Source organism: Ochotona curzoniae, unplaced genomic scaffold (genome assembly GCF_017591425.1).
Source record: "Ochotona curzoniae isolate NIBS_2020 unplaced genomic scaffold, NIBS_Ocur_1.0 scaffold_1037, whole genome shotgun sequence".
Taxonomy (NCBI): domain Eukaryota; kingdom Metazoa; phylum Chordata; class Mammalia; order Lagomorpha; family Ochotonidae; genus Ochotona; species Ochotona curzoniae.
Window position 1 is genome coordinate 17,211,966 of NW_024467083.1, and position 27,948 is coordinate 17,239,913.

The 27,948-nt window shown below is 46.0% G+C and overlaps 1 protein-coding gene across 1 annotated transcript; it reads right to left on the bottom strand.

The window, feature by feature from the left end:
- Positions 1–471: 471 nt before the first annotated feature.
- On the bottom strand, positions 472–22,740 carry CLCC1 (chloride channel CLIC like 1). The gene is made up of 11 exons (XM_040998818.1): positions 22,282–22,740; positions 20,133–20,266; positions 19,487–19,585; positions 16,505–16,612; positions 12,926–13,147; positions 12,570–12,710; positions 10,636–10,729; positions 9,363–9,460; positions 8,897–9,043; positions 6,013–6,351; positions 472–2,533 (listed from the first exon to the last, which is right to left on the bottom strand). The coding sequence occupies exons 2-11, from the start codon at positions 20,253–20,255 to the stop codon at positions 2,276–2,278; spliced, it is 1,629 nt and encodes a 542-aa protein (XP_040854752.1). The 5' UTR covers positions 20,256–20,266; positions 22,282–22,740; the 3' UTR covers positions 472–2,275.
- Positions 22,741–27,948: the final 5,208 nt, after the last annotated feature.

Below are 27,948 nucleotides of genomic sequence, written 5' to 3' on the forward strand. Positions count from 1 at the left end.
GACCCGGAAGAGGCTCCTGGCTTTGGTTTGGATTGGCATAGCATCAGCCGTTGCACCCCCTTGTCAAAGGGGGCTGCCATGGTGGCATTAATATGCTTACTCTTCTCCCTGTGGCATCAGGATCCCATATGGTGCCAGTTCATGTCCCAGCTGCTCCACACCCCATCTATCTACCACCCCATCTATACACGCATGTGGGAAATCCAGAAGAGGCTCCTGGATTTGGATGGGCTCAGCTGTGATTGCGGAGTGAACCATCACATGGAGATCTGTCTCTCCTTATCTCTATACATTTCAGATCTTTTAAAGGTTTATCAAAGGTGCTAAGTTAAAACTTGGATTCCCCAATATTTCACATGATTATGTATCTAGTTATGTTGTCCTGGTTAGCATCATTTAAAAGCAGCACAGATAACTTCCATGGGACTTTTTCTTATAAGTCATTAAGCAGACAACATACCAAAACACAGTAATGTAAAAATGTGTTTATTTGGTGTATACAATGGTTATTACACCTTGAAGACATTCAACATTATTTCTAGTTTGAAACTGCTCCAAACAACTGTTCTCTCCATTGTAATTTTGTTATTGTAATCCTTATTTGAAGACAAGGGTTGGCTATTCCACAAACCTTCAGCTGGCCTTGCTAGGTTCGTTTTGCTCTAAGGAGGTCTTCCCTGAACAGCTGTGTGTGCCAGGGCAACAGCCTGTTGTTTTGCCAGCCGTCGCAGTGCTTTTCAGCCCCAGTGATTCTGTTTGGATCCACTAAGAGCAGTGTCAGTGCAGGCTGCAGGCGCCCCTCTCGCAGGTACAGTGCAGCCCGAGGCACTCCTCGCCAGGCGCAGCTCCCGCTCTGGAAACACAGGCCGGTACTGCAAACTGCCCGGGCAGGTCAGCTTGGCACGGTCAGCAGGCTCACATTTCAACTGCTGGCATCCTTGCATTCATTCTTCAGTCATTCACTCATCATTCATTTATTCATATATCAATTGTTGTAAACCTACCGTGCTGTGAATCTTAAAATACATTTATATCTCTTGGAAAAAATAATTACTGGTCTGATGAAAATAAAGAAATTTGCACTATTAAACAAGAAAATAATGTTAACATTAAATCATCACAGACACATAACACTTTGGGGGGCCAAAAGGAACATTCTGTATTTTCATGTTAAAACAACAACAACAAAAAAAGCAAATAATTTGTTTCCTAAAACAAATGCCTGAATAGAAATTTTAAGGTTTAACTCCTGACTGGTATCACTTTCAGTAATTAACATAACATCTGCTCTGAACTTGCTTAAAGCAGAGGACACTTGATTATGGGTGAAATCTACCAACTAGCAACACATACAAAAATTGTAAATTGCTTTTTAAAAAGTTTCAAGAGCAGGACTTTTTGAATCCAGAAAATTGAATTAGAAATGCTGCTGCATGGCCCACCTGCAGTGAGAGGCCACCCTGCTCTTCTCCATGCCTCGCTCTCTTAAATCAGAGCTCCACACGGGCCAGTTCTGATGACAAAACTAAAACACTGTGAGCCCCAAGGGCCTCCCGTGCTAGGTCGTCAGGAATAAGGCAGGCAGCCTGTCAAGCCAATCTTGGTCTTCAGAGTATGTAAAACTTTGGTTTCTATTACGGCAGGCTCCAGTATCTGCTTCTCTTCAATTCTGTCCTGGCTAGGCCTACAGTAAAAGGAACAAGACAGGTGGCTCCATAATGGCTGCAGAGACAGGACACTACAAAGGCACACTGGTGAGGCGGTGAGGGCGGCGGAGGGCAGCAGGACTGACATGGGGCACACATGAAGAAGGTCGGCCGAAGCAGGTGCCCTAGAGGGATGGTTTTTGTCTCTCATACTGGAGACCTTTGAATCTAATTACAGCAGGTCTCCCTGACTACTCAGGACAACACACACTTGGGTTAGCTGTTTCCTATAAATGCCTGTAAACAACACAATTTCTTTCTAATGCTTCCTCAAACTAGTCACCTCCAGTATCCAGAATCAGCGATGGTGACGCCTACTATATGTGTTCATCATTAAATGTCAACTCTGAGTGCCTATCCCAAAACAAACACATGAGAATCTTAACGGCTGTATCTGCACATCAAGAGATGAATAGAGGTTTTTACATACATACATGTGTTTGGGAATTGATTGTCAGAGTATATAGTTGACACCATAACAGTAAATAACAGTACTCAGAGAGTAGAGTTGCTGAGAGAATACAGAGCCCAGAGAAGTCTTCCGAGCTGCTGCCCACACCAGTGCCCTCCTAGCCACACGGGTTGCTGGCATCCTCCATGCCACGTGTTCCAGCTGCAGGACCAACCGCACCTTCTCCAATGCCTTCCCCAGGGCCGCCTTCAGCTTCAGGCTTGAGCTGAGCCTTCTCCCCTGCAAGTGCAGCGCCCGCGGCCCCAGCGGCAGCCCCAGCAGACTCGCTGCTTTCCACACTGCTTTCTGCTGCTGTCCCATCTCCTGGGATTCCACCAGTCTCTTTAGGCTTTGCGTCCAAAATAGATGAATTAGGCTATAAAGTATAAAATTAAATTTTAACTACTCTGTTATATTATGTGAAGGTTTAGTAATCAAACATACCTAACAAGTTGCCACCCAAATCTGCTGAAACAAACTCCAAACTGAAATCTCATTCCAGTGCTAAATAATGATGACCTAAGTGTTAAAGCTCACAGGTGTGCACATGAGGGAACACAACACTTACGGGCTCCATACCACTGGGGACCAATACTGCCCATGCCTCCTGCCTGGTAAGAGTAGTTCATTCAAAAACGAAGATTTATTTATTTTTATTGGAAAGTCAGATATAGAGAGGAGAAGGAGAGAGAGAAGATCTTCCATCCCCTGACTCATTCCCCAAGTGGCCGCAACAGCTGGAGCTGAGCCGATCTGAAGCCAGGAGCCTGGAGCTTCTCCCGGGTCTCCCACATGAGTACAGGGTCCCAAGGCTTTGAGCCGTCCTCAACTGCTTTCCCAGGCCACAGGCAGGGAGCTGGATGGGAAGTGGAGCAGCTGGGAATTAGAACCAGCGCTCATATGGGATCTTGGCACATGCAAGGCAAGAACTTTAACCACTTGCTACCATGCCAGGCACCATTCAAAACCTCTTTATGGAGTACATAATAGTATGTTCTAGCACTAAGGGTACAGCAAGAACAACACACAAAAATTGCTCTCAGGACCAGCACAGTGGCATATCAGGCTAAGCCTGCACCTGTAGTGTTGGTATTCCATATTGGTGCTGGTTTAAGTCCTGGGTGCTCTACTTCTGATCCAACTCCCTACCAATGGCCTGAGAAGCAGCAGAAGATGGCTCAAGTCCCTGAGTCCCTGTACCCATGTGGGAGACCCAGAAGAAACTCCTGGCTTTAGAGCCACCATTGCAGCCATTTGTTTAGTGAATCAGTGAATGAAACCAGTTGAGGATGACCCAAGGCCTTGGATTTTTGCACCCACGTGGGACACCCAAATGAGGCTCCTGGCTCCTGGCTTTGGATCGGCTCAGTGCCAGCTATTTCGTCCACTTGGGGAGTGAATCAACAGATGGAGGATCTTCCTCTCTGCTGCTTCTCCTTTCTGTATATCTGCTTTTCAATAAAAACAAATGAGAGAGAAAGAAAAAAAGAAAAAGGATGAAAAAAATGAAAGAAAGAGAGGAAGAGAGTGAGTAAGTTAGTTCATTTCTGGGCCAAGTGCAATAGCCTAGTGGCTAAATTCCTTGCCTTGTATGTGCTGGGATCCTGTTCCAGTTGCTCCACTTCCCATCCAGCTCCCTGCCTCTGGCATGGGAAAGCAGTTGAGGAATGGCCCAAAGCCTTGGAACCCTGCACCCACAGGAGAGACCTGGAAGAAGCTCCTGGGTTAGGATTGGCTCAGTTCTGGCCATTGGGACCGCCTGGGGAGTGACACAGATGGTGGTTCTCTCGGTCTCTCCTTGTCTCTGTATACCCGCCTTTCCGAGAAGGAAGGAAAGGAGGGAAAGAAACGGAAAAGGAGAAAGGCAGGGAGAGAGAAAGAGAAAAAAGAGAAAGTGAGACAGAGAGAAAAGAGGAAGACAGAGAAACAAAAGAGAAAGGAATAAAACAAGCAAGAGAAAGAGCAAGAGAGAGAAGAGTGAAAGAGGAAGAGCGAGACAGGGCATGAGAGAAAAAGAAACAGTGAGCAAGCGAGAGCGAAAGAACTGGAGAGAAAGGAATAGAAAGAGCGAGCAGGAGAGTGAGAGCGAGAAAGGGGGAGAGTAAGTGAAAGAGGGAGATAAAAGGGGAGGGAAGGAGAGAGAAAGAGCAACAGAGGGAGACAGCAAGAGAAAAACAAAGAAAGCTCAAGAAAAAGGGAGAAAGAAAAAGAGACAGAAAAAGAGCAAAAGAGCGAGAAAAAGAAAGGGAGAAACAGAAAAAGCGCATGAGAGCAAGAGCGGGAGTGCGAGAGAGAAAAAGAAATGGAGGAAAGAGACAGCGAAAGAGTGAGGGAATGACAGAGCGAGAGAAAAGAGAGAGCGAGAGCGAAAAAGAGCGAGAGAGAAAAGGAACAGAAAGGGCACAACAGAGAGCAAAAGAGCAAGAGCGAGAGCAGGAGGAACAGACAGAGGAGAGAGAATGAAACGAGAGAGACAGTGTGTGAGAGAGCGCCAGGGCAAGACCAAGAGAGAAAGAAGAAACGTTTCTCTGGAACTGAGGTTAGGGAGAATCAGACAGCAAATTAATTCAAAAGGTCTAATATCATCTACTGAATTAAGGGCTCGGAAGAAAAAGCAGAAAAGGGTTCCAGCAGTGGGGCGGGGTCACAGGTCAAGACTGCACTTAGAGCAGGCGATCAGAAGAGGTGACAGGAGTGAAGGCCTGACGGGAACCTCACGCTGTGTGCAGAAGCAGCATTCTAGCCTGAGCAGTCAGGAGCCTTGTGGAGGTGCAGGAGGCGCCGGGGAGCTGTTAGATGTGGAATTAGAGCACATCAAAGGGCCCCTAGGCCACTGCTGTTAATGGCTTTCGCTCTGAGTGAGATGGGAGTCAGTGAAGGAGTTTTAAGATGAGTGATGGGGCTGGCATTGTGCTATAGGCTAAACTGCCAGCAGTGGCAGCACCTGAAATGGGCACCAGTTCGTGCACTGGCTGTTCCACTTTCAATCCAGCTTCCTACTAAAGTGCCTGAGAAAGCAGCAAAGGATGGTTCAAGTTCCTGGGACCCTGCATCCATGTGGGTGATCTAGAGGCTCCTGGCTTCAGACCAGCTCAGCTCTGGCCACTATAGCCATTTGGGGAGGGACGGGAGATCTTTCTCCTTTTCTGTGTAACTTTTCCAAATACAAAATAATAATAATAAAATCTTTTTTAAAAGATGAGAGATGGGTAATAATTAACCATAAAAGCTGAAAGGAACATCTTCAGATCTTCTAAATACTTGGAGAGAGCTTTCTGTTGGTAAAGGAATACTAACTGAAGACGCACTATAGCTCCCTGCATTCTGTCATGCTTGTGATTCTTTCTCTGGGTTCAGAGATGGGGCTGGTGGCATATTAAGCTGCTGCCTGCAGCAGTGGCATCCCATATCGGTGGCAGTTCGAGTCCCCACTGCTCTGCTTCTGATATGGCTCTCTGCTAATAGCAGTGCAGCCTCACAGCCAAGGACTCTAAGGAGCTGGAAAGTGGGTGTTCGGCTCCCTCCCCAGCCACTCCCGACCAGCAAAGCTCAGAGCTCTCCTGCCACTCCCTGGCGCCCAAGCGCCCGGCCTGCAGTAAGGCTGCTCTCGGAGGTGCTCAAAGGCAGACATTCAGTCACTCACCCTCGGCTCCCTGGGAAGGTTCCTATGAATTACCATCTGTTTTAACAAGTAACCAGCACTTAGCAAAATGAAATCTCATTTCTTCTAGACAAAAGGTGCTAGCTTTTGACCAGAAAGGGGAAGAGAAAGTCATTCATTATATCATTCATGACATAATAAGTGAAACAGGCCTGAAATAAAGGGGGGAGCAAAACAAACAGTTGCAAACTTACACGGGGTCCCACCTTTGGGTGCTCTTGTGCCTCTGCATCTGGAAAGTCAAACGCCCGGAGCACTTCGGGGCTCCTGTTGCCAGGCTGAAATCTCAAAGCAGCATCTCTCTCTCTCAGAACGTCTCTTCTACCCTCACATGTCCTGTCATATGGGTCATGCTCAAGGCGGCCAGTCGGGCCCCAATCATAGAAACCTGCATCACCTGCTCCACCACGGGGTCTATAATCGATCTGCCACGGTCTTCTCTGTCCTGCTTGAAGCGCCTGGGGAGGGTCGGTCTCAGGACCACCCAGATGTCTCAGCACATACACGGACCTGCCAGCGCCATAGCAGAAACTCTGTAAGGCAAAGACACATTCTGCTGACGATTTCTAACTTACCTTGACATTACAAGGTGTTCCATTCAGAATTGACTGGGAAGTCAGATATAGAGAGGAGGAGGAAAGACAGAGAGAAAGCTCTTCCATCCCATGATTCACTCCCCAAGTAGCCATATGGCTAGAGCTGAGCTGATCCGAAGCCACAGCCAGAAGTACCTCTTTCAGGTCTCCCACACAGGTGCTGAGTTCCAAGGCTTTGGGCCGTCCTCGACTGCTTTCCCAGGCCACAAGCAGGGAGCTGGATGGGAAGTGGGCTGCTGGGATTAGAACTGGCACCCATATGGGATCCCCCCCGGTGCATGAAAGTGAGGATTTTAGCCACTAGGCTACCACACCAACCCCTATTTACAGACTTTTAATTTCGCTATTTTTTTCACTAGAAATCTCTTCTTCAGGTTAAGATAGGGCTAGAGTAGCCACTAAAATTTAATAAACCACTCAGGATTAAGTAGACATGCCAGACATTTTGACTGACTTTCAACCACAGCAATTGGGCAGTAGCCTAGAGGCTGAACTTCACAGCAATAACAAGGTAAAGCCTAGAAATTTCAGCTAGAAGATTCTGGATATCTGATAACTCTTCACATGTGCCTATGTTTGTGCCATTCACATAAGGTAAGTGCTAGAAATTTAGAAATGTGTGCATCACAATGTGAACATCCTTCTGCAGGATTTTCTATAAATGCAGAGTTGGCCTAAGTTACAGCTAAAACAGATTCTGCTTCAGATACCACTGCAAAGACCGGGCAGCAGTTCTCCAGCACTGCCTGGGGACGCCTGCAGAGATCCCAGAGTCCTCTACACGTCCGTCTCTTTCCCTGTGCTTTCCGGAGCCCCTAGCGGCATCCTTGATGTCTGTCCACCAACAGCTCAGGGCACATGTACTCACAAATATTTGTATTTCTCAGATTTAACTGCTCCACGTATCTAAGCTCCACAAAAGCTCTTTTGTGGTCTTCAACTTTAGGAACACATACGGGTCCTGAAAACAAAAGCTGTCCATCTCTGCTGAGGACAGCAGCCCCGAGACAAGGGGCGGGAAACACACTAACGATGTGCAGCCAGGCTTTGGCTTACGATTCCCACCTCCCGCCTGAGCTGCTGTTCTGCAACACTGATGTCAACAAAATCAATCATCTTACCAAGGGAATCTTGCCATCACAAGCCAAAACACAGGACCCAAAAGGAACCAGCTCACAGCAACAGAGCACAGCTCAACCGCAGCCTTCGACTTTCCCACAGCACATCTGAATGCTCACCTTTGGTTCTATGTGACAACTGCCTTACCTGGGTGACCAGGCAGAAATCAGCAAAAAAGCTGCGCAGACCAAGGATGAGTAGCAATGTTTCCTCTTCCTAAGCACCTGCTCCTGGCACCCCAGCTGCTGCCCGGGACCCCAAGCTTCACACCCTTTTCTCAATCAGAATTAGCCAACACTCTTCCCTCCTCAATGGTGCAGAAAAGCTCAGCCTGCAATGAGAAGGCTGACTTTCCACACATGAACTCACCAAGTGAAACAAAAAAAATGAAGTGGTTTCTACAGTGACAGCTATGACATCTACAGTTCACCTAAAGAACTACTTTCTTGAAGGGAACAGATATGTAAGTACAGACAAAATATGTATCATGTAAAAATCATCCACTTGGGGCCGGTGTGATGGCACAGCCAGCTAAGCTTCTAGCCACCACCCCCAGCATCCCATACAGGCACCAGCTCAAGTCCCTGCTGCTTCACTTTCAATCAAGCTCCCTGCTTATGATCTGGAAAAGCAGTGGAGGTTGGTCCAAATCCTTAGGCCCCTGTACCCACATGGAGACCTGGAGGAAGTTCCTGACTCTTAGCTTGAGACCAACCCAACTCTGATATTAAGCCTAATGAGGCTGGCAACATTCTATTTTGGTGCTGGTTCATATCATAGCTGCTCCACTTCCGATCCAGCCCCCCGGCTCATGGCCTGAGAAAAGCAGCAGAAGATGACGCAAGTATCAGTGGACCCCTGCCACCCATATGGGAGACCCAGTTGGAGATCCTGGCCCCTGGCTTCACTGTAGCCATCTGCGGTATGAACCTGCAGATGCAAGATCTGTCTGTCCCGGGCCCGGCGCGATGGCACAGTGGTTAAGGTCCTTGCCTTGCATGCCCAGGATCCCATATGGGTGCCGGTTCTAATCCCGGCAGTCCCGCTTCCCTTCCAGCTCCTTGCCTGCGGCCCAGGAAAGCAGTCAAGGACGGCCCAAAGCTTTGGGACCCTGCACCCATGTGGGAGACCTGGAAGAGGCTCCTGGCTTCGAATTGGCATAGCATCGACCGTTGCGCTCACTTGGGGAGTGAATCATCGAATGGAAGACCTTCCTCTCTGTCTCTCTTCTCTGTATATCCGCCTTTCCAATAAAAAAAAATAATAAAAATAAAAACTTTAAAAAAAAAAAAGATCTGTCTGTCCCTCCAACTCTTCTAAATAAATGAACAAATAAATAAATCAACAGTGTTAATATACTAACCAGTACAGCTAATGCCATAATTATCAGCACTGGAATCTGAAGTAACACTGGAATCTCTTTCATAAGTGCTTTAATAAATTCGCCAGTGGCTTTTCCAACGTGCTTTAACGGCTCTGTGACAAAATTGCTGAATGTGACTGCCAGGGCCTGAAATGAAAGATAAAATAAACTTAATTCTTCCTGAAAAAATTGAAGTACATGAATAAGCCAAATTTCACTGTGTGCTGAAACTGAAATTGTTACATAAATTCAAATGCTAATTAATATATACCACTTTTAATGTGAAAATGTCTGAAATTGAAGGTTTTTTTCTAAAACAAAGATTTATTTTTAGTTCAACAACTTATAAAATAACACTAATATATACACACACACACACACACACACACACATACACACACACACGCGACTTCAGGCATACTTTATATTCAGATAATTTCGGCAACACAACAGAAACAGCAGTTACCTTTGTGGGTGGGACCAACCAGACAGGGTTGACTAACAATAGCTCGTAGTATTTTTGGCAGGGGTCATCCTTAAGAGTCCATATACCTCTACACCATTCTACTCAGAGAAACAGACAAAACAATGAAACCAATTTTTTTTTAAGTCACAATAAGATCTTTTATCTTATTCCGCTTACTCAATCAACCATTAATTTTAAATTATTTTAAAATTTAAATAATTCATAGTGATTTTTAAGTTTTCATCTTATGTCCAAAATCATGTTTAAACAAAACCATTGAAATGATACAAGTCTTACACAGACATCATATTTCATAAAGATTTTTAGAAGGTAAATAAAAACACCTTTTGCATATGTAAATAAGTACAAGTGAAATGGGAAACCAGAATGTGATTGGTGGATTACATCACAGCTGGCGTCCTGGTGAGGACACTGCCGTGCAGCTGTGTGAGGTGTTATCAGTGGGGGTGGACAGGAGCCCAGGTGTCCCTGTCTTGTTGTTTATAGCTGCCTGTGACCTACAATTACCAATATAATTACAATTAGCAAAGTCAGGCCTTTACCAATTCTATCAAAAAACAAAGTAGAATATTTGTTCTGCCTGTTTTTCTGAATGATGTATGTCTGGAAACCAGCCTGAACTAGAAGAGGCATTTCACTGTCCCACAGAGTCAGGAAGCAAAACTGAATGTCTTAGTCCCCACAACCTAGGAAGAGCCATCTTGGAACCCACTTGCAGAGTCCACTGAGATTCTATTCTGCACCGGTCAATGCAGAGTTGCATTTATGAAGTACCTCATTCCCAATGCAGAATACACAGGGGGTCATTAGTGACAATGTTTACAAAATCAAAGACTAAAAATAATTTTTTCTTCAGTTAAAAAAAAAAGTAAAGCTATAGGTAAGGCCATGTCAGGAGAGTAAATCTAAGATGGCCATTCATTCATATATAATCACTCCCTTCTGTAATAAATTTCTGTGTAGTACTCAGACATGTCAGGACCTGCTGAGCAAAACTGAATACAGGCCCTTCACTGAAGTCTACTGGAGGCAGACGGTATCACAGCTGACATACCCAGTTTCTGTTCCTTCCTTGTGACCACGGGAATACAAAAGGTCACTGATTTTAAACCCAAAAACCTAGCTGCCTATACTTCTGATAGACTCGGTCATGACACCTCCTCTGGCATTTTACTGTTTTCTTGAATTACTAATGTGTTCTCTCAGCACAGAAATTCTACTCACAATGCGGCCTGGTGAGCCAGCAGCTTACCCCAGAGACTGCCCGCCCAGTCCATCTTCTCAGCACACACGACGTCAAGTGGCGCCATTTTGGCAACTTCCGCCTGATGCTGTGCAAAAGCGAGCTGCCGGACACCCAAGGGGAACAGTGAGAGGCTGCTGCTTCCAAGGACACCCAGGCCCCCACAGCCCCAACCCTGAGCTCAGTGTCTGCTTCACTGTTTAACAACATCCCACACACAGAAAAAACATACTGTTCCTATAGCTCATGGGAAAACACAGACTTAATACAAACAGTAAGAACAAAGAACTATAATTGCCTCACTGTGATTAACAATAAGAAGGAAAAGTTCTTCACTAAGAGGACTGTTATGAAATATTAGTTTGGGCCTGGTACAGTAGCCTTGTGGCTGGGGTCCTGGCCTTGCAGGCGCCAGGATCCACTATGGGTACCAGTTCTAGTCCCGGCAGACCTGTTTCCCATCCAGCCCCCTGCCTGTGGCCTGGGAAGGCAGTCAAGGACGTCCAAAGCCTTGGGATCCTGCACCAATGTGGGAGATACGGAAGAGTCTCTGGGCTTCAGATTGACTCAGCTCCAACCGTGGCGGCCACTTGGGGAGTGAATCAATGGATGGAAGATCTTCTTCTCTGTCTCTCCTCCTCTCTGTATATCTGACTTCCAATAAAAATTTTAAAAAGAATTTTTAAAATGTTAAAAAAAATATGAATTAAATGGGCTACAGCTGTACCATAGCAGGTATAAAGTTGTCACTCACTGAACTAGTAACCCTTCTGGGTGCCAGTTCAAGTCCCCGTTGCCCTACTTCCAATCCAGTTCTTTGCTAATGTGGTTGGGAAAGCAGCCAAAGATGGCTCAAGTGCTTGGGTCCCTGCAGCCACATGAGAGATCTGGAAGAAGCTTGTGGCTCTGGCCTGGCCCGGCCCGGCCCGGCCCAGCCCAGCCCAGCTGCTGCAGCCATTTGGGACATAAACCAGCAAATGGAAGATTTTATTCTCGGTCTCTCCCTCTCTGGAACTCTTCAAACAAATAAATAAATCTTTAAAAAAATTCATTCAAATACAGTTCATACTACACCTTAAAAAATGCATAAAAACTAAATAACTGCTTTTCATTTTTAGTTTGTATTTGCATGGTATTTTCCTCCAGATGGTTTTTAGCACAAACAACCAATATAAAAGTAACACATCTTCACTAGATCCAAGCCCCACAGGAGACCACTGAGGCAACAGCCATCAACCAAACCAACTTCCTTCACACAGAACCTATGTGTCTGCTATGTAATTAATTCAAGATGCTACAGAACTCAAGCAAAAGATTAAGGGAGTAACACAGAGAGGCATTTCAATGGAGTCTGTGAAAATTCTTTATACTTAACTCTCCTGCCAGAAAGTCTAAAACTGCCCTCCAATGACTGCTTTCCTAACGGCAGCAGTAGCAACACTGACCATTTTGCATGCAAAACAGGAGCCCAATTTGTAAATAACTAAAATGTTAGAATAAAACCAGAAAGAAACATCACAAAATATTGAGAGTAATTATCCATAAGTGATTTATTTCAATTAATTTCCATGTATATGCCTTTTCTAAATTTTTGGATTTCAACATACCAGTTTTATATTCAAAAAATAACCTAAATTTACAATGATATTCTGGAATCATTTTTAGCAAATTGTATCTATAAGAATTTTTCTAGATATGGCCATCTAACTCTTTCTAATAGGCTACCCCAATGATAACTGGGTTCTATAAATTAGAACTGCATGTTTTTCCCTACCAACTGGTCATACACAGCTGAACTGCCAATTTAATTCTTCCCCAGGTACACCACTCCCAATTACCATCTTTAGTCCACATGTGGGAAAAGATTGCTCTCCAAGGACTATGCCATTTTTATTATTAAGTGAAACATCTTAATGTTTAAAAAGCTTCCACCTATTCAATACCTTATATAAATATATCCAGTTCCATCCCAAACTGAAGAAAAAACTGATGACAATAACACGTTTCAACTGGGTGTACCAACGGATGTAGGTCCACAGCTCGGTAGCTACTAACACCACGAGGCAGAGCAGACACAGAAGCACCTGGAACACAGAAGCAGAAAGCAGTTACTACCACACTGGCCACCCTGCCAAAAATGCTGATTGTTACCAAATACAAAACAAACGGAAGCCTTTGCACACCTCCACTGCTCATACCTAAGTGCAGGATATGTGACTTGGTGAGCTGCCAGCATAATTCAGGTGGGGCTCAAAGGATATCGGACAGAGGACCAGCTACATCCCTCAGCCCACCTTACCATAAACACACTGTATGGGTCCACTCCAAAGGAGTCTTCAAATCGCCACTTCCAGGCTTCAAAATCATGAAGCTTGAATTTAACTAAAATATCACTGAGGGCGTCATCCAAGGCTCCTGGTTTCCATTCCTCCCCTCCAAGAAACTTCTGTATTTCCAGCAGGGTTTGTCTTTTAAGGATAATCTCAGCATCATAATGCATGTCTTCTTTATTCTCATCAGGCTGCATTCCATTGATCAGAAAACACAACAGAAAAATAGTTTACCATTCCACTACTCAGTGAAACATCTTAGAACAAAAGCCAATTTGCAACTCTATATAATTAATTTACAATGTTTCAAATGTATAAGATCCACACTCCCCACTCGCCCTACTGCACCATCTATCTGTCAGGTCAATCAGAGAGAATAACTTGTAAAAAAAAAAAAACATTTTAAAAGAACTCTGAAAGCTACACAAATTTATTCAAATACAGTTGAATCTTGTGATTTAGAGCAGTAAAATTCTATAACGTATCTCAACACCGACTGCCAAGTACTGAGCCATCAGTCCTATAGGAAATGCAGGGTCAAGTTCCTACACAACATTTTCATAACTCAATACATAAACTTGCTAAGTTTGTTTTAAAATTCCTGTGTAATCCACAGTGACTTCATTAACACTGACACACAGCAGAGTCTGTATCTGGAAGGCAGACGCAGTCTCCTTGCACTCCAGGACACAAGACAGCATTCCACTGCTACACCTGAGGGCCATGTTCTGCTTTCTTACTATTATTTTCCACGATCCAGTTTTACAGACTTAAGGGGGTTCATCCCTCCCCTTTCTCTCTCCCCATTGTCCCCTCCCACCACCCTGTGTTATCATGACAGTATAGTTCGTCCAAGTTAAACAATAAAAGCATTCCCTCAGCAAAAAAAAAAAAAAAAAAAAAAAAAAAAAAATCATGTGAGAAACACAGTGTTGAGGGGGCGGAGCAGAGCTAAGGTGCATGGTGTGAGGGCTGGAAGGGGAGGCCAAGTTTGGCTGCCTGTTGTTTGGTAGCTGGAAAAGGGAAAACCAGGCAGACCATTTTTTTTTGCAGCTCTGCACATGTTCAAGAGGCTTCACAAAAACACACTGAGTATTGATTTTGGAGCAGAGGATAATTGAGCACGCAAGTCCTTTAATATGGACTGTGAATAATCAAGATGGACTGTATGTTTATATTTTCAATTTCTGGTTGAACTTATGACTTTCCATTTGCCCACAGTTCTCAGACAGCCTAAAATTTGTTTAAAGCGCAGATGTGGTACAGACTACCCTGTGACTTGGCATGTCTGAAATTCGTATCGGAGTGTCTGATTTGTCATGGCTACTCCACACTTCCAACTGGGCTTTTTGCAAATGTATCTAGGAGGCAATGGATGATGGCCCAAGAATTTGGATTTCTGCTACCCACATGGGAGACCTGGAGTTCCTCACTCCAGGCTTTGGCTAGCCTAGCTCTGGCTGCTGTGGGCATTGGGTGAATTAACCAATACACCGAAGATTTCTCTCCTTCTGCCTCTCCCTCTTTCATTCTGCCTTTCAAATAAGTAAATGCTTTCTTTTTTTAAAAAAGATTTATTGATTTTTATTGAAAGGCAGATTTATAGAAGAGAAGGAAAGAGTCAGAAAGACAGATCTTGCATCTGCTGGTTCACTCCTAAGTGGCCACAACAGCTAGAGCTGAGCCGATCTGAAGCCAGGAGCCAGGAGTTTCTTCTGGGTTTCCCATGTGGTATAGGACCCCAAGACTTTGGGCCACCCTCTACTGCCTTCCCAGGGCACAAGTAGGGAGCTAGATGGGAAGCAGAGCAGCCAGGACATGAACTGGTGCCCATATGGGATCCTGGTGCGTGCAAGGTGAGAATTTAGCCACCAGACTATTCTGCCAGGCCCAATAAGTACAATTTTTAAAAATATTTTTGTTTAGGGACCAGTGCTGCCTCCAGTATTCCATGAGCCCAGGTTCTAGTCCCAGATGTTGCATTTTCAAGCCAGCTTCCTGCTAATAGCCTGGTAAGAGCACCATAATATGTCTCAAGTCATTGGGCTCCAGTCACCCACGAGTGAGACATGGATGACACTTCTGGCTTGTGCCTTCAGTCTGGTCAGCCTCAGCTGCTGCAGCCACTTGAGAAGTGAACCAACAGAAGGAAGAGCTGTTTCTGCCTCTCTGTAAGTTTACCTTTCAAATACTCTTTTACTAAGTTGTTCTTGTTTAAAATTTGTAGTTATTCACACAAGAAAAGCAACATCTCGGACCTAGTGCAGTAGCCTAGTGATGACTAATAAGGTCGTCTCCTTGCACACACCAGGATCCCATATGGGCACCGGTTCTAATCCCAGCAGCCCTGCTTCCCATCTTGCTCCCTGCTTGTGGCCTGGGAAAGCAGTCAAGGACGGCCCAAAGCCTTGGGAACCTGCACCTGTGCAGGAGACCCGGAAGAAGCTCCTGGCTGCTAGCTTCGGATTGGTTTGGCACCAGCCATTGCAGCTGTTTGGGGAGTGAATCATGGGATGGAAGATCTTCCTCTGTCTCTCCAACTTTCCAATAATAAATAAATAAATAAATCTTTTTTTTTTAAATGAAAAACATCTCAAAAGCAAAATAGATTTCCACGAATTAAGACATTTTAAACTCTATTATTTTTCTTATGCAAGAATAAATTCAGGTAAAAAATACACACAAAATTTAAAAACAATGCAATTTCACACTAGAAACCATTAACAAATTATCATTGATTAATACTGACAGTTTTTAGAAAGTTACAAACTAAGTATTTCTAATTCTCTCCATCCTAAGGATGTGTTGGCTCCTTCCTCATCTAGGTTTGGTTCCAGCATACAGCCATCTCCGAGACTCAAGTTAGAGGCATGCAGATGGGAACACCTGCTTTCTGCATCACTCCCCCGGCAGGTTCAGCCAGCCTTCCCCTGGCTGCCATGAGGGTCTCCCCCTGAGGGACCTGCCTGACACCACTTCTGGTGTCAGTGACTAACCCAACTCTCTAGATCAATCCTGATGGCAAACACCAAAGCAAAAATTCTGCTTCCTTTCAAATTAGCTTCAAAAAGTTACATTCTTGACATTTTGATTCTCCCAAAGTGAAAAATCACTCTGAACAAGGGAAATGTAAGATAATGAACAGTACATGCAAAATATTATATTAATTCTTCACAGCAGCTCTTGCCACAGTCAACAGCCCGGAAAAAATGCTGTTTAAAACACCTGTTCATTTTCCTTCTGTATAACGATGCTAGATATTGTGACAGAGAATGCATAGAACAGAAGACAGGAAGTTCGGTCAGGATAGAATCATCATCCCTCCCTCCCCTCATTAAGTGGTACAACAGTGTACACAGCTGGGTAGGCAAATCCCCTCACCAGTTTGTCTTCCACCAAACCAGCGCAAAAGCCTAAACAGCTTTTGGTAAAAAGGTGAGGCAGGTGGTCTGCTAAAGCATAATGCTGTGTCACTTCACCTGATTTGAAATGGAGAACTGCTGAAAATATCCACTCTGCAGACTAGCATCATGCCACCAAATACTCACAAGTCCAAGCTTTCCGGCTTCAATTAAAACCTTATTTAAGTATCTCCTAAAAACAGGGTTGCTCTGACTTTCATACTCTTCTCTCTTCTTCTTTTCACAGTCATCAATCTGTAATCACACAATGAGTTCAACATTAGTTAGCACCAAAATTTAATGCAAGTATCAAATTTCCAGTCTAGAAGTGGCATCCAACTTGAGGTAGCAGTTCTGACGAAGCTTGCCTTTTCCAGCTACTCCACAGAGTGGAGTTTGCCTGCTTTCTGGGGGTTCTTCTTCCATAGGCGGAAATACTTATCAGCTTAGCCCCAAGCCAGCAGTTTCCCTGCTGACCTGCAGCAAAGCTGAAGCTTCAGATCACGTATGTGTCAAGATCATAAAACAGGAAAGCTGAGATCCACAGACAGAGCCACTGGAGCACTTTTTTCAACCCAAAGCAACAGCTTAACAGGAACAAAGGAACGAGGAAAGAGAAGCACAAATATACACGGACTGGACTCACATATGATTGGATCAAAGCAGAAGGAGGCCAAATGAGGAAATGAAGGACACAATCCAGAATTTCTTGAATGTGCATATTACTTTGGAACTTTTTACTCATTTTTTCCCGCACCAATGGATTATCCTTCACTACACAGGAGACTCACGCAGGCAGGGACCATGCCTTCTCCAGAATATCCTACACACAGGAACCCTTCAGGTCCTGGCTTTTCACTGAGACCCTGGACCCAGTATTACTACCACTGCAGTGGTGTGGATATCAAGGGAGGGAAGTGGGTATCACACAGACTTGAAAGTGACTTTCTAACTGTCAACTTATATTTTAGTGTTTTAATACTTATTTGAAAGGCAGAGTTACAGAGAGGAGAGGAGGAGGAGAGAGAGAAAGAAGGGATCTTCCCATCTACTGGCTCACTATCCAAATAGCCACAACAGCCAGAGCTGGGCCAAGCTGGAGCTGTTGTTTCTGGATCTTCCACATGAGTGCAGGAGCCCCAGCATAAGGGCCATCCTCTGCTGCTTTCTCGGGTGCGTCAGCAGAGAGCTGGATCAGAAGTGGATCAGCCAGAACTCAAACTGGCAGCAATATGGGCTGTCAGTATTGCAGGTAGATGCTTAACTAGCAATGTCACAACACTACCATGATTGGGGGAACACCCCACCCTTACATTTTTTTTTTAAATTGAGTATGGACTATGAACACTGACATGGGCTTTGATAAACACAACAATAACAGCACACATAAACTTAGGACAAGAGGACACTACAGAAGTGATATGGCAGCTTCTTCTGCTTTCAGGCATGGTTTATAACCTCTTACTTTTTAATTACTTTTTTTTTTTTTAAATAAAAACTTGGAGCCAGCACTGTGGTGCTACTGGTTGAGCCACAACTTAGACACCCACATTCCATATTAGAGTGCCTGGTTCAGATCCCAGCACCTCCTCTTCTGATCCAGCTTTCTGCTCCTATGCCTGGGAACAGCAAATGATGGCCCACATACTTGGGTTAGTACCACTCATGTGGGAGACCCAGACGAGTTGTTGTCTCCGAGTTTCAGCCTGGCCCAGTTAGAGGCATATGGGGGAGTGAAGCTGCACAAGGAAGATCTCTCTCCTGCGCTTTATCACTCTGTGTCTCAAATAAATCTTTTTTTTTTTTCCTTAAAGGAACTCAAAATTTCACTTTACCAATCATGTTTTTACAACACTGAATTAAAGTCATAAACAAAATTTTGAAAACTCTGCATTTCTTCCTGTGCAACCTAACTAGCTCACCACAAAAGTTAAAACAAATTTTACCCAGGCATGCCTTTGCTAGGACTCAGGTCAGACACTATTTAAATTTGGTAAGAACCACCAAAAGATCCTTACAGATGCTCATTGGGATAGATCTGTTCTCAATACACATTCCCAGTGTCTCAAGCTGGAAGCCACTCCCGCTCCTCCGAGTTCCTCCACCCTGAGCCCCCTTCCCTGAACTGTCAGCATCAGCCTATTCTACCCCCTGGGACTCCATCACTGCCTCACTTGGCACCTTCTGCACGGCTGGCCCTGCAAGCCCCAGTGAGCTCATTACCACCACATCCCTTCTAGCTCCAGGCGCCCCTCACTGTGCCACAGGTCTACCATGCCCCACAGCTAACAGAGGGCAATGCCCATGGCAAACAGGAAAATGCTTACACCCTGTAACAATCTTCACTGACTTCCTTCTGCATAAAACTCACCTTTGGGACCAGCACAGTAGCCCAGTGGCTAAAGTCCTCACCTTGCACGCATCAGGATCCTATATGGGCCCCTGTCAGTGTTCCCAGAAGCTCCACTTCCCATCCAGCTAACTACTTGTGGCCCGGAAAAGCAGCTGAGGATGGTCCAAAGCCTTGGGACCCTGCACCTGTTGGGGAGACCCAGAAGAAGCTCCAGCTTCAGATCGGCTCAGCTCTAGCTGTTGAAGCCACTTGGGGAGTGAACCAGTGGATGGACTATCTTTCTCCCTGTCTCTCCTCTGTAAATATGACTTTCCAATAAGAATAAATAAATAAAATCTAAAAAAAAAAAAACCTCCCCCTGACTACATTTTTTTTAAAAAGTAAGTACATAAAAGAATGGATAGCCAAAACCCACTAAGTTAGATAAAGTGTTTCTATCTGTTCAGAGTAACACTAAAGCTGATAGGCACATAACAGGTCCCCTTTCTTCTTTTGTTGCCTTTGTTGCACTATGACAGGGGATGATCAAGATCAACAAGGTACCCTTGAACCACCAAGTACACATGCAGTAAGGAAATAATTACGACACAAGGGAAGAAATATTATTACAGGAAAACACAAAATACTATTAGAAAACCCAAGGCTATAGCTAGTAAAAAGAACTGTAAATATGTAAATTGTATTATATGCAGAAACACAAGAAAAACATTGAACATAAAAAAGAAATTTAATACAATGTAAATAATATAACAGCTATGAATAGAAAACAATCGAACCTTATGAGTTAAGGAATCAAGTTTGCGATAACATTCGGCCATTTCATCAGCTTGGGACAAGTCAGGACTGACATCACTCTTTGACCTGCCGTACTGCATCTAAAACAAGGTAGAGAAAGTTCATTTCTTTAGAGTTCAATTTTAAAAATAATCTTCGTGTCTAATAAAGACTAAAGTTTTCACCCATCATTTTATGACTGTTCAATACACTTTTTACTTGTATTAAACCAACCAAAAAAAGGTCAAAAATGTAGGTAGTAAGAACTAAAAATAAAATTAGTTTGCTGCTTAATTCAATTTACACTCAAATTCAGACTGGATTTTAAATAACAGTAGATTAAACATGTGGAAGATGTTTCTCCCAGGAAGATAGTAGAAGACGGCCCCTGTATTTGGGTCCCTATCACCACGTGGGAGAGGAACCTGGAAGAAGCTCCTGGCTCCTGCCTTGTCCAGCTCTGGCTGCTATAGCCATTCAGGGAGCGGACCGCAGGAAGGAGGATTTCTCTTGTCTGTCACTCTGTCTCCCCAAAACCTGCACCTCAGTGTGACGAAGGTACTCTACATGACTGTGAACTGACACATGACTCGTGGATTCTATGTACAGCATCCCTGACAAGCTTGCACACACACATTCTTCAGTTACCTGAGATTTTCTCATTGTTCCTGAAGCTGCATCATAGTTAAGCATGTCCGTGGGGTCAATCCACTCGTCATCATGAGCATAACCAGGTACCAGCAAGAGACAAAGGAGGAAGGAACACAGCATCCTGCAGAAGGCTAAAACAATGTTGCCATGAAATTAACCATGAATGTTGCCATGAAAATAAGCACTGTTTAATCAAATTGTTTTATACTAAATATTACTTCCTTCTAGTGTGAACTCCTTCTGAATAGCAACTGTGAAAAATTTATAAAATAAAAACCGTGAAAAGAAGGCAGGTATTTGACATAACAATTAAGATGCCACTTGGAGCAGCCTGGTGGTTAAATCCTTTCCTTGCATCTGCCAGGATCCCATATGGGCATCGGTTCATGTCCTGGCTGCTCCACTTCCCATGAGCTCCCTGCTTGTGTTCTGGGAAAGCCATAGAGGAAAGTCCAAAGCCTTGGTACTCTGCACCACTTGGGAGACTCAGAAGAAGCTCCTGGCTTCAGATCAGCTCAGCTCTGGCTGTTGTGGCCACTTAGGAATGAACCAGTGGTTGGAAGATATTTATCTCTCCTCTATATAAATTTGCCTTTCCAAATAAATAAATAAATATATATATATTTAAAGATTTATTTTTATTAGTTTTTTATTGGAAAGGCAGATATACAGAGAGGAGAGACAGAGAGGAAGATATTCCATCCGATGATTCACTCCCTAAGTGAGCGCAACGGCCGATGCTATGCCAATCTGAAGCCAGGAGCCTCTTCTGAGTCTTCTGTGTAGGTGCAGGGTCCCAAAGCTTTGGGCCGTCCTCGACTGTTTTCCCGGGCCACAAGCAGGGAGCTGGAGGGGAAGCGGGGCTGCCGGGATAGAACCGGCGCCCATATGGGATCCCAGGCGTGCAAGGCGAGGACCTTAACCACTGTGCCACCGCGCCGGGCCCCAACAAATATATATTTTTAAAGTGTCACTTGGGACACCCACATTCCTTGTGGAGTATTCAGGTCTGACTCTCATTCTGTTCCACAATCCACCTTCTGCCTAACATCCACTCTGCACAGTGGCGGGTGATGGCTCAAGCACTGGGTCACTGCCACCCCCTGTGCAGTCCCAGCCTGAGATCCCGGCTCAGGGCATCAGCCTGACCCAGCCCCATCTATTGCAGGCAATTGGGGAATGAGCCAATGGATGGAATTCTATCTCCCTACCTTCTCTACCCCCAACTTCTCAAACAACAGCAAAATAAATTAGGGGAAGTTGCTATTGTAGTGATGCTCCACGCACTTGGATCCCTGCCACCCATGTGAAAGAATCTGACGGGATTTCTGGTCAGGCCCGGCTACTGTGGCCATTCAGGGAGTGAACCAGTGGAAGGAAGGTATATCTCTAGGGCTCTCCCTCTCTGTCAAAGTGCCTTTTGAAGAAATAAATGCTTTTAAAATAAATTTTTAAATTATCTAAATATAAAAACAAATATACAGGTCCAGCAGGGTGGCACAGCAAACTAATCCTCCACCTGTGACGCTGGTATCTCATATGGGTGCCAACTCCAGTTCCAGCTGACCCACTTCTGATCCAGCTCCTAGCTAATAGCCTAGGAAAGCATCAGAGGATGGCCCAAGTGCTTTGGTACCCACAGGGAGTGTCAGTGTCACAGGCAACAGCATATTCTGATGCTCTACAACACCAGTGTTGATAGAAAACATTTCCATTAACTCATTCTGCTGGACAGCCTACCTTAAACTACAGAGAGGGTAGGGAAATCTCAAGATGAGAAAGGTCTGAGCCCGTAAGCTGGTAATCCAATTGTGAAGTAAAAACAGCTCCTGACAGCTCCACGTGCCTTAGTTTCCTGGCCTAAGACACCATGCAGGCAGCCACCTATAGTCTGTCTGTTCCATTATCACAGTGACTCTCAACCCTGAATCACATTAGAGCAGTTCAGAACACTCCAAATGGTCTAACGACATCCCCAGAGCAACAGAATCCACCTTCAGTAGGCTGTGAAGCAGGTGATGGGATTTTTAATGCTCCCCAGGTGATTCCAATGTGTGCTCAAGAAAGGAAACACCGGCACTGTAAGGCGAACTTCTCCAGGGCAAGGTAATGTCCCATACAGACCTGAATGCCCCTTCCCACTGACCTCACCATGTCCTGAGCCCAACAGGCAGCCCAGTGGTTGGCACGTGAAAGTCAAGCAGTGAATAAATGCTCATTACACAGCAGGAGCAGATGATCAAAATCCTAACAGGGACTCAAAAGGAGAGATGGAAAGAATGAAAAAACACTTAGGGAAGCAATAGCAGAATGGCCTGGGAGATGGAATTTTAGATACAAACATCAGAGTGCAAGGTAGGGGAGACAGGCAGAGAGCAGAATACATACTTCAGCAAAGGTGATCTCAAAGACAGAAGTGGTAGGATGTGGGCACGAGGAGAGATGCTGTGATGCCATCACTATGGTCAAGGCTTACAACTTCATCTCCACCCAGATGTGATGAGAGCTACTGTACCAGATGCAGTCTCCACCCCAGTGATCAGCACACTGATTCTAGTCCTGGCTTCTCCACTTCCCCTCCAGCCCCTTGCTTAGGGTCTGGGAAAGCAGTGGAGGATGGCCCACATGGGAGACCTGGAAGAAACACCCAACTCCCAGCTTCAAGCCAGCCCAGCTCTGGCTACTGCAGCCATTTGGGGAGTGAACCAGGGAATGGAAGACACTGTCTCCTGTCTCTTTCTGTAACCAACTTTCCAGGTAAAATAAAACAACAAAATTTTTTTAAAAAGCATAAGGACCTGGCACAGTGGCTGAATCCTCATGTTGCACATGCTAGGATCCTGCATGGACACTGATACATGTCCCAGCTACTCCACTTCCCATCCAGCTCCCTGCTTGTGGCCTGGGAAAGCAGTCAAGGATGGCCCAAAACCTTGGGACCCTGCACCTGCATGGGAGACCCAGAAGGGGTTCCTGGCTTCAGATTGGCTCAGCTCGACCATTGCGGCCACTTGGAGACTGAATCGGGGGATGGAAGATCTTTCTGTTTCTCCTTCTCTTTGTAAGTCTGCCTTTCCAATGAAAAAGAAATACATTTTTTAAGAAAGTGTAAACTTGGGCCCAGAACAATAGCCTGGTGGCTAAATCCTCACCTTGCATGTGCCAGGATCCCATATGGGATATCCCAGCTGCTCCACTTTCCATCTAGGTCCCTACTTGTGACCTGGGAAGGCAATGCAAGATGGTCCAAGGCCTTGAGACCTTGCACCCACATGGGAGATCCAGAGGAGGTTCCTGGCTCCTAGCTTCAGACTGGCTTGGCTCTGGTCATTACAGCCACTTTAGGAGTGAACCAAAAAATGGATCTTTTTGTCTTTCCTTCTATCTGCTTCTTTGCCTTTCCAATAAAAACAGATATTTTTGTTTTAAAGAGTAAAACCAAAATACTAAAATTGTTGCAAAACTCTGGATTACTATGAATTTATGTTTTATTGGAAACACAGGACTTAACTAAGGAATAATGCTTGGGAAGAACCAAATACAAAAGAACAGAGAGAAAGCCAATCTGAAAAAAACATAAAGCCTGCCAAATAGCCCAATGTGTGAAAACCAAGAAGGTGCTGAGTTTCAAGGGAGAGGTGATCATCCATCCTCTTAAATGCATCAGGGAAGCTGAAGGATAAAAAGTCACTGGTTGGGCCCGGCGCATTGGCCTAGCAGCTAGGGTTCTCGCCTTGAACATGCCGGGATCCATGGGGTCTCCAGTTCTAGTCCCAGTGGCCCCACTTCCCATCCAGCTCCCTGCTTGTGGCCTGGGACAGCAGTTGAGGATGGCCCAGGGCCTTGGGACCCTGCACCCGCTTGGAGACCCAAGCTCCTGGCTCCTGGCTTCAGATTGACACAAGTACTGGCCGCTGCAGTCGCTTGGGGAGTGAATCATCAGATGGAGGATCTTTCTCTCTGTCTCTCCTCCTTCTGTATGCCTGACTTTGCAATAAAAATAAATAAATCTTAAAAAAAAAAATTTAGGGCCCGGCGCGGTGGCGCAAGTGGTTAAAGGTCCTCGCCTTGCACGCCCGGGATCCCATATGGGCGCCGGTTCTAATCCCGGCAGCCCCGCTTCCCTTCCAGCTCCCTGCCTGTGGCCTGGGAAAGCAGCAGAGGACGGCCCAAAAGCTTTGGGAACCTGCATCCGCATGGGAGACCTGGAAGAGGCTCCTGGTTTCGGATCGGCATAGTATCAGCCCGTTGCGCTCACTTGGGGAGTGAATCATCGGACGGAAGATCTTCCTCTCTGTCTCTCCTCTCTGTATATCCGCCTTTCCAATGAAAAAATAATAAAAATAAATCTTTAAATTAAAAAAAAAAATTTAAAAAGTCACTGGTTAAAAAAAAAATCACCGTCTTACAACTACTTATCTGCGTAAGCCAGGGACGCTAAGCCACAGCATCTAAGGCAGGGGCCAGGACAGGCAAGGGGCTGTGCCAAGCTGAGTCAGAGGAACCACTGGCATGTGCACGATCAATGGCTGGGAACAGGCCCGGTTGGGGAGCTAAGGGGACACCCCAGCTGGGCTGAGGTTCCCACCAAGGAGCACAGGGCTGGAATGGGGGCTGCATTCTGATCAGAATACAGTTGTAGCCTCCCATGGCACAAGTGTGGAATGGGACTGGATGCACCGAGCCAAGCTAGACTCCCGCATCATCTGGTGCTCTGGAGGACCAGGGTAGATGTGGGACAGACTAAGCTAGGTCTCAGCCCCTACTGAACCACGTGTAAGCTGTATGTGGGTATGGACAAACCAAGGCTGAGCTGAAACATCCAACAGCAAGAACCAGATTGGGTTGAAGGCCAGTCAGGAAAGGCCATTGTTCCTGCTAGGACAGGAGGTGACCTGAGTAGGGCTGGCCCATGGACTCACTGGTATGCACGAAATCTGGCATTTGGAGGGGTTCTGATGGAGGAGCCTGGGCAACTCCTCTGGCAGGACACAGACCCTGCAGGTAAGCACAAGAAGCATGAAAGGAAATAGCCCAGAACAGGCCATGGAAAGTTTCCCACTAGCATACAATTGGCAGGGATCGGGGACAAACCAGGCTGAACCAGTTCAAATCACCCACTGGCGAATTCGAGCATCAGAAGAGTGTGGGTCGAGCCAGGTTCAGTTGCGACAAAAACCAGTGCATATTACAGAATGCCAAGGTGAGGTGAACTGTACCGGATATGGCCGCAGTGCCCAACCAGCACACGTGAGAACTAGGGAGGGAGGGGGCGAAACTGACAGGCATATAGGGGGATTCCCTTGCTGGACAGCTACTCCCACTGGAGAGCGTGAGCTGGGATGGGGACAGACCAGACTAGGCAGGGCTACAACACATGTGGACATCATGTGAGTTGCATCAGGGAAAAGCCAGGCGGAGCTGATTATTTCTACTGGTGCAAACAAAACTTAGATGAAGGTTGGCTGGGCTTTGCCGCAGCATCAGCTGGCAAAAGCTGGCACTGGGGGCTAATTCTGTCAAGTTAAACTCCAGAACCACCTGGAGAGTGCATAATTGGGGGAGTGGGAGAGACCTGGAAGGGAAATAGTGGGCACCTCCCTCTTGGGTTACCACTCCCACTGGAGGGTCTGAAAACTGGGACAAAGGCTGGGACAGCTAGACAGAAGGGCACCCAACAGCACGTGTGGGCTGGATAGTGGAGCTGGTTAGGTTGAACTAGGCTTCAATGCACATTGACATGTATGAGAGCTCAACGGGATGTGGAACAGACTGGACTAGTCTGCTGTACATAATGGCAAGCACGGGAACCAGGGTAGGGGGAGGGTCTGGTGAGGGTTATTGTGGGTCGCTCCAACTAGGCTGTGTGTGCTGGGCAGAATCAGGCTGGACTGCAACACCCATTGGTTCCAGTGGAAGACAGGACTGGAAACAGAACCAACCCAGCAATTGCAACCACCAGCTGATTGCAAGTACATACAAGAATCTGATCTGAGAATACCACATACAAAGTTTCTTTAGGGATCCCCCCAATCGAACTGCCAGACTCAGAACCCCTAACCATGAAAAGACAGAGGACAGATCAATCAACTACCCCAGTCATATGTTGGCAGTGAAAAACAGGGCAAAAGGAGACTCTAATATGGACTATGTCAATCAAAGGATTCTTCAGTGACCTCATTGTGCTTGCTATGGTGAAACTGGCAGCAATTCATAACTGTTCAATTATCAAAACCACTCAAGCAAGACCCTCAGAGCATGCCCCACATCAGGGACCTGGGATGGGTGGGAGACTGGGTGGGGCTTCTCCCTTTATTTCCCCTTTACCCCAGATAGGAAAAAAAAAGGTGGAAATAATAGTCTTACCCATTTTCCTGTAGCACTTGAACTTTTTGCCCTAATTAACTATGGAAAGCTTGTCAAAAAAAAAAAAAAAAGAAAGAAAAAAACATCACTGGCTGATTGGCCACTTATGAACTTCAACAGTTATAGGGAGAAGCATAATGTGTATAAAGCAAACACAAACAGGAGTGTTTGAAATCAAAGCCACAGGAAGGTTTTTTATAAGCAGAAGGTAAAATACATCTTCAGGAAGAGAAAAGAATGAGCAGGAATGAAGAAAACCTTCTGAAGCAAACAGCAGCTGACAGAATGCATATCATAACATGATCACAAGTGGAGAAGCATCTCTGCGCTGGGGAAGGGGGAGGCCGATAAGGGGTCTGAGACATTTGGGGACTAGTTCCCTAGGGGCACCATACAAGGGCAGGCAACTGCGACAACCACCCCCAGTCATACCCGGCAACTGTTACTCTCACAATCACCAGCAGATGCAGAGAGGTATCCAGGCAGAAACGCTGTACACAAGTTCAAGCCCTGGTTGAACTCAAGGCTGCGACTCCTAGGCTAATCTTGCTTTGAAAGATTCCATCCCTCCCTCAGGTGGGTTCAAGAGCCTGCCCCCCTCACGAGCTCCCAGGGACACGCGGCCCAGCCGCCAGACCTCACAGACCAGCATAGTACTAAGAAAAAGTTACAGCTCATTTAAGAAGGTGGCACCCTGCCTTTCAACTACCTGTCAGCGGGGACCAGTCTCCTACCCCTGGTTTCTGCTATTTTTCATTTGTCCCACACTCGAGTACAAGAATATAAACACTGCAACATGAATATACACAATAATAGTAGTTACTGTTTTATCCCTGTGCACCGAGCACTATCACATCCATTCACTCACTGAATCTTTGCAGAAACTGTCACAAGTAATATTAACCTGCTTTTATAAATATGGGGAACAGGTGGGGCCATTGGCCAAGCAGGTAGTAGAAGCTTCTCCGGGACACAACGCTTGAAGGTCCTGAGGCGGAGCGACTGGGAGGGACAGGGTCTCAGGGTGGGTTGGGGGTCGTAACCACCGGAGCGAGGTGGAGGGGCTGACACAAACTCAGAGCCGGCCGCTCAGCAGGTGCAAACATGGGAAACGGGGAGTGGGAGATCCTCCCCTAGTCCAGAGGCAGCGGGAGCACGAAAGTCAAGGGCGTTCGGAAGTCAAAGGCCCGTTCTGGAGGCACGCGCGTGGTCGCCCCCCGCGAAAGCCCGGCTCGCGGCGGCCCACGAGCGCGGCGGCCCGCGAGCACGGCGGCCCACGAGCGCGGCGGCCCACGAGCGCGGCGGCCCGCGAGCGCGGCGGCCCACGAGCACGGCCCACGAGCGCGGCGGCGGGGTGGCTGGGTGTGCCAGCGGACGCGGAGCTGTGCACTTCCACCGCAGCCGAGCCCGCCCACTGCGCTGTCGGCGTTTGAGCGGATCGCCGTCG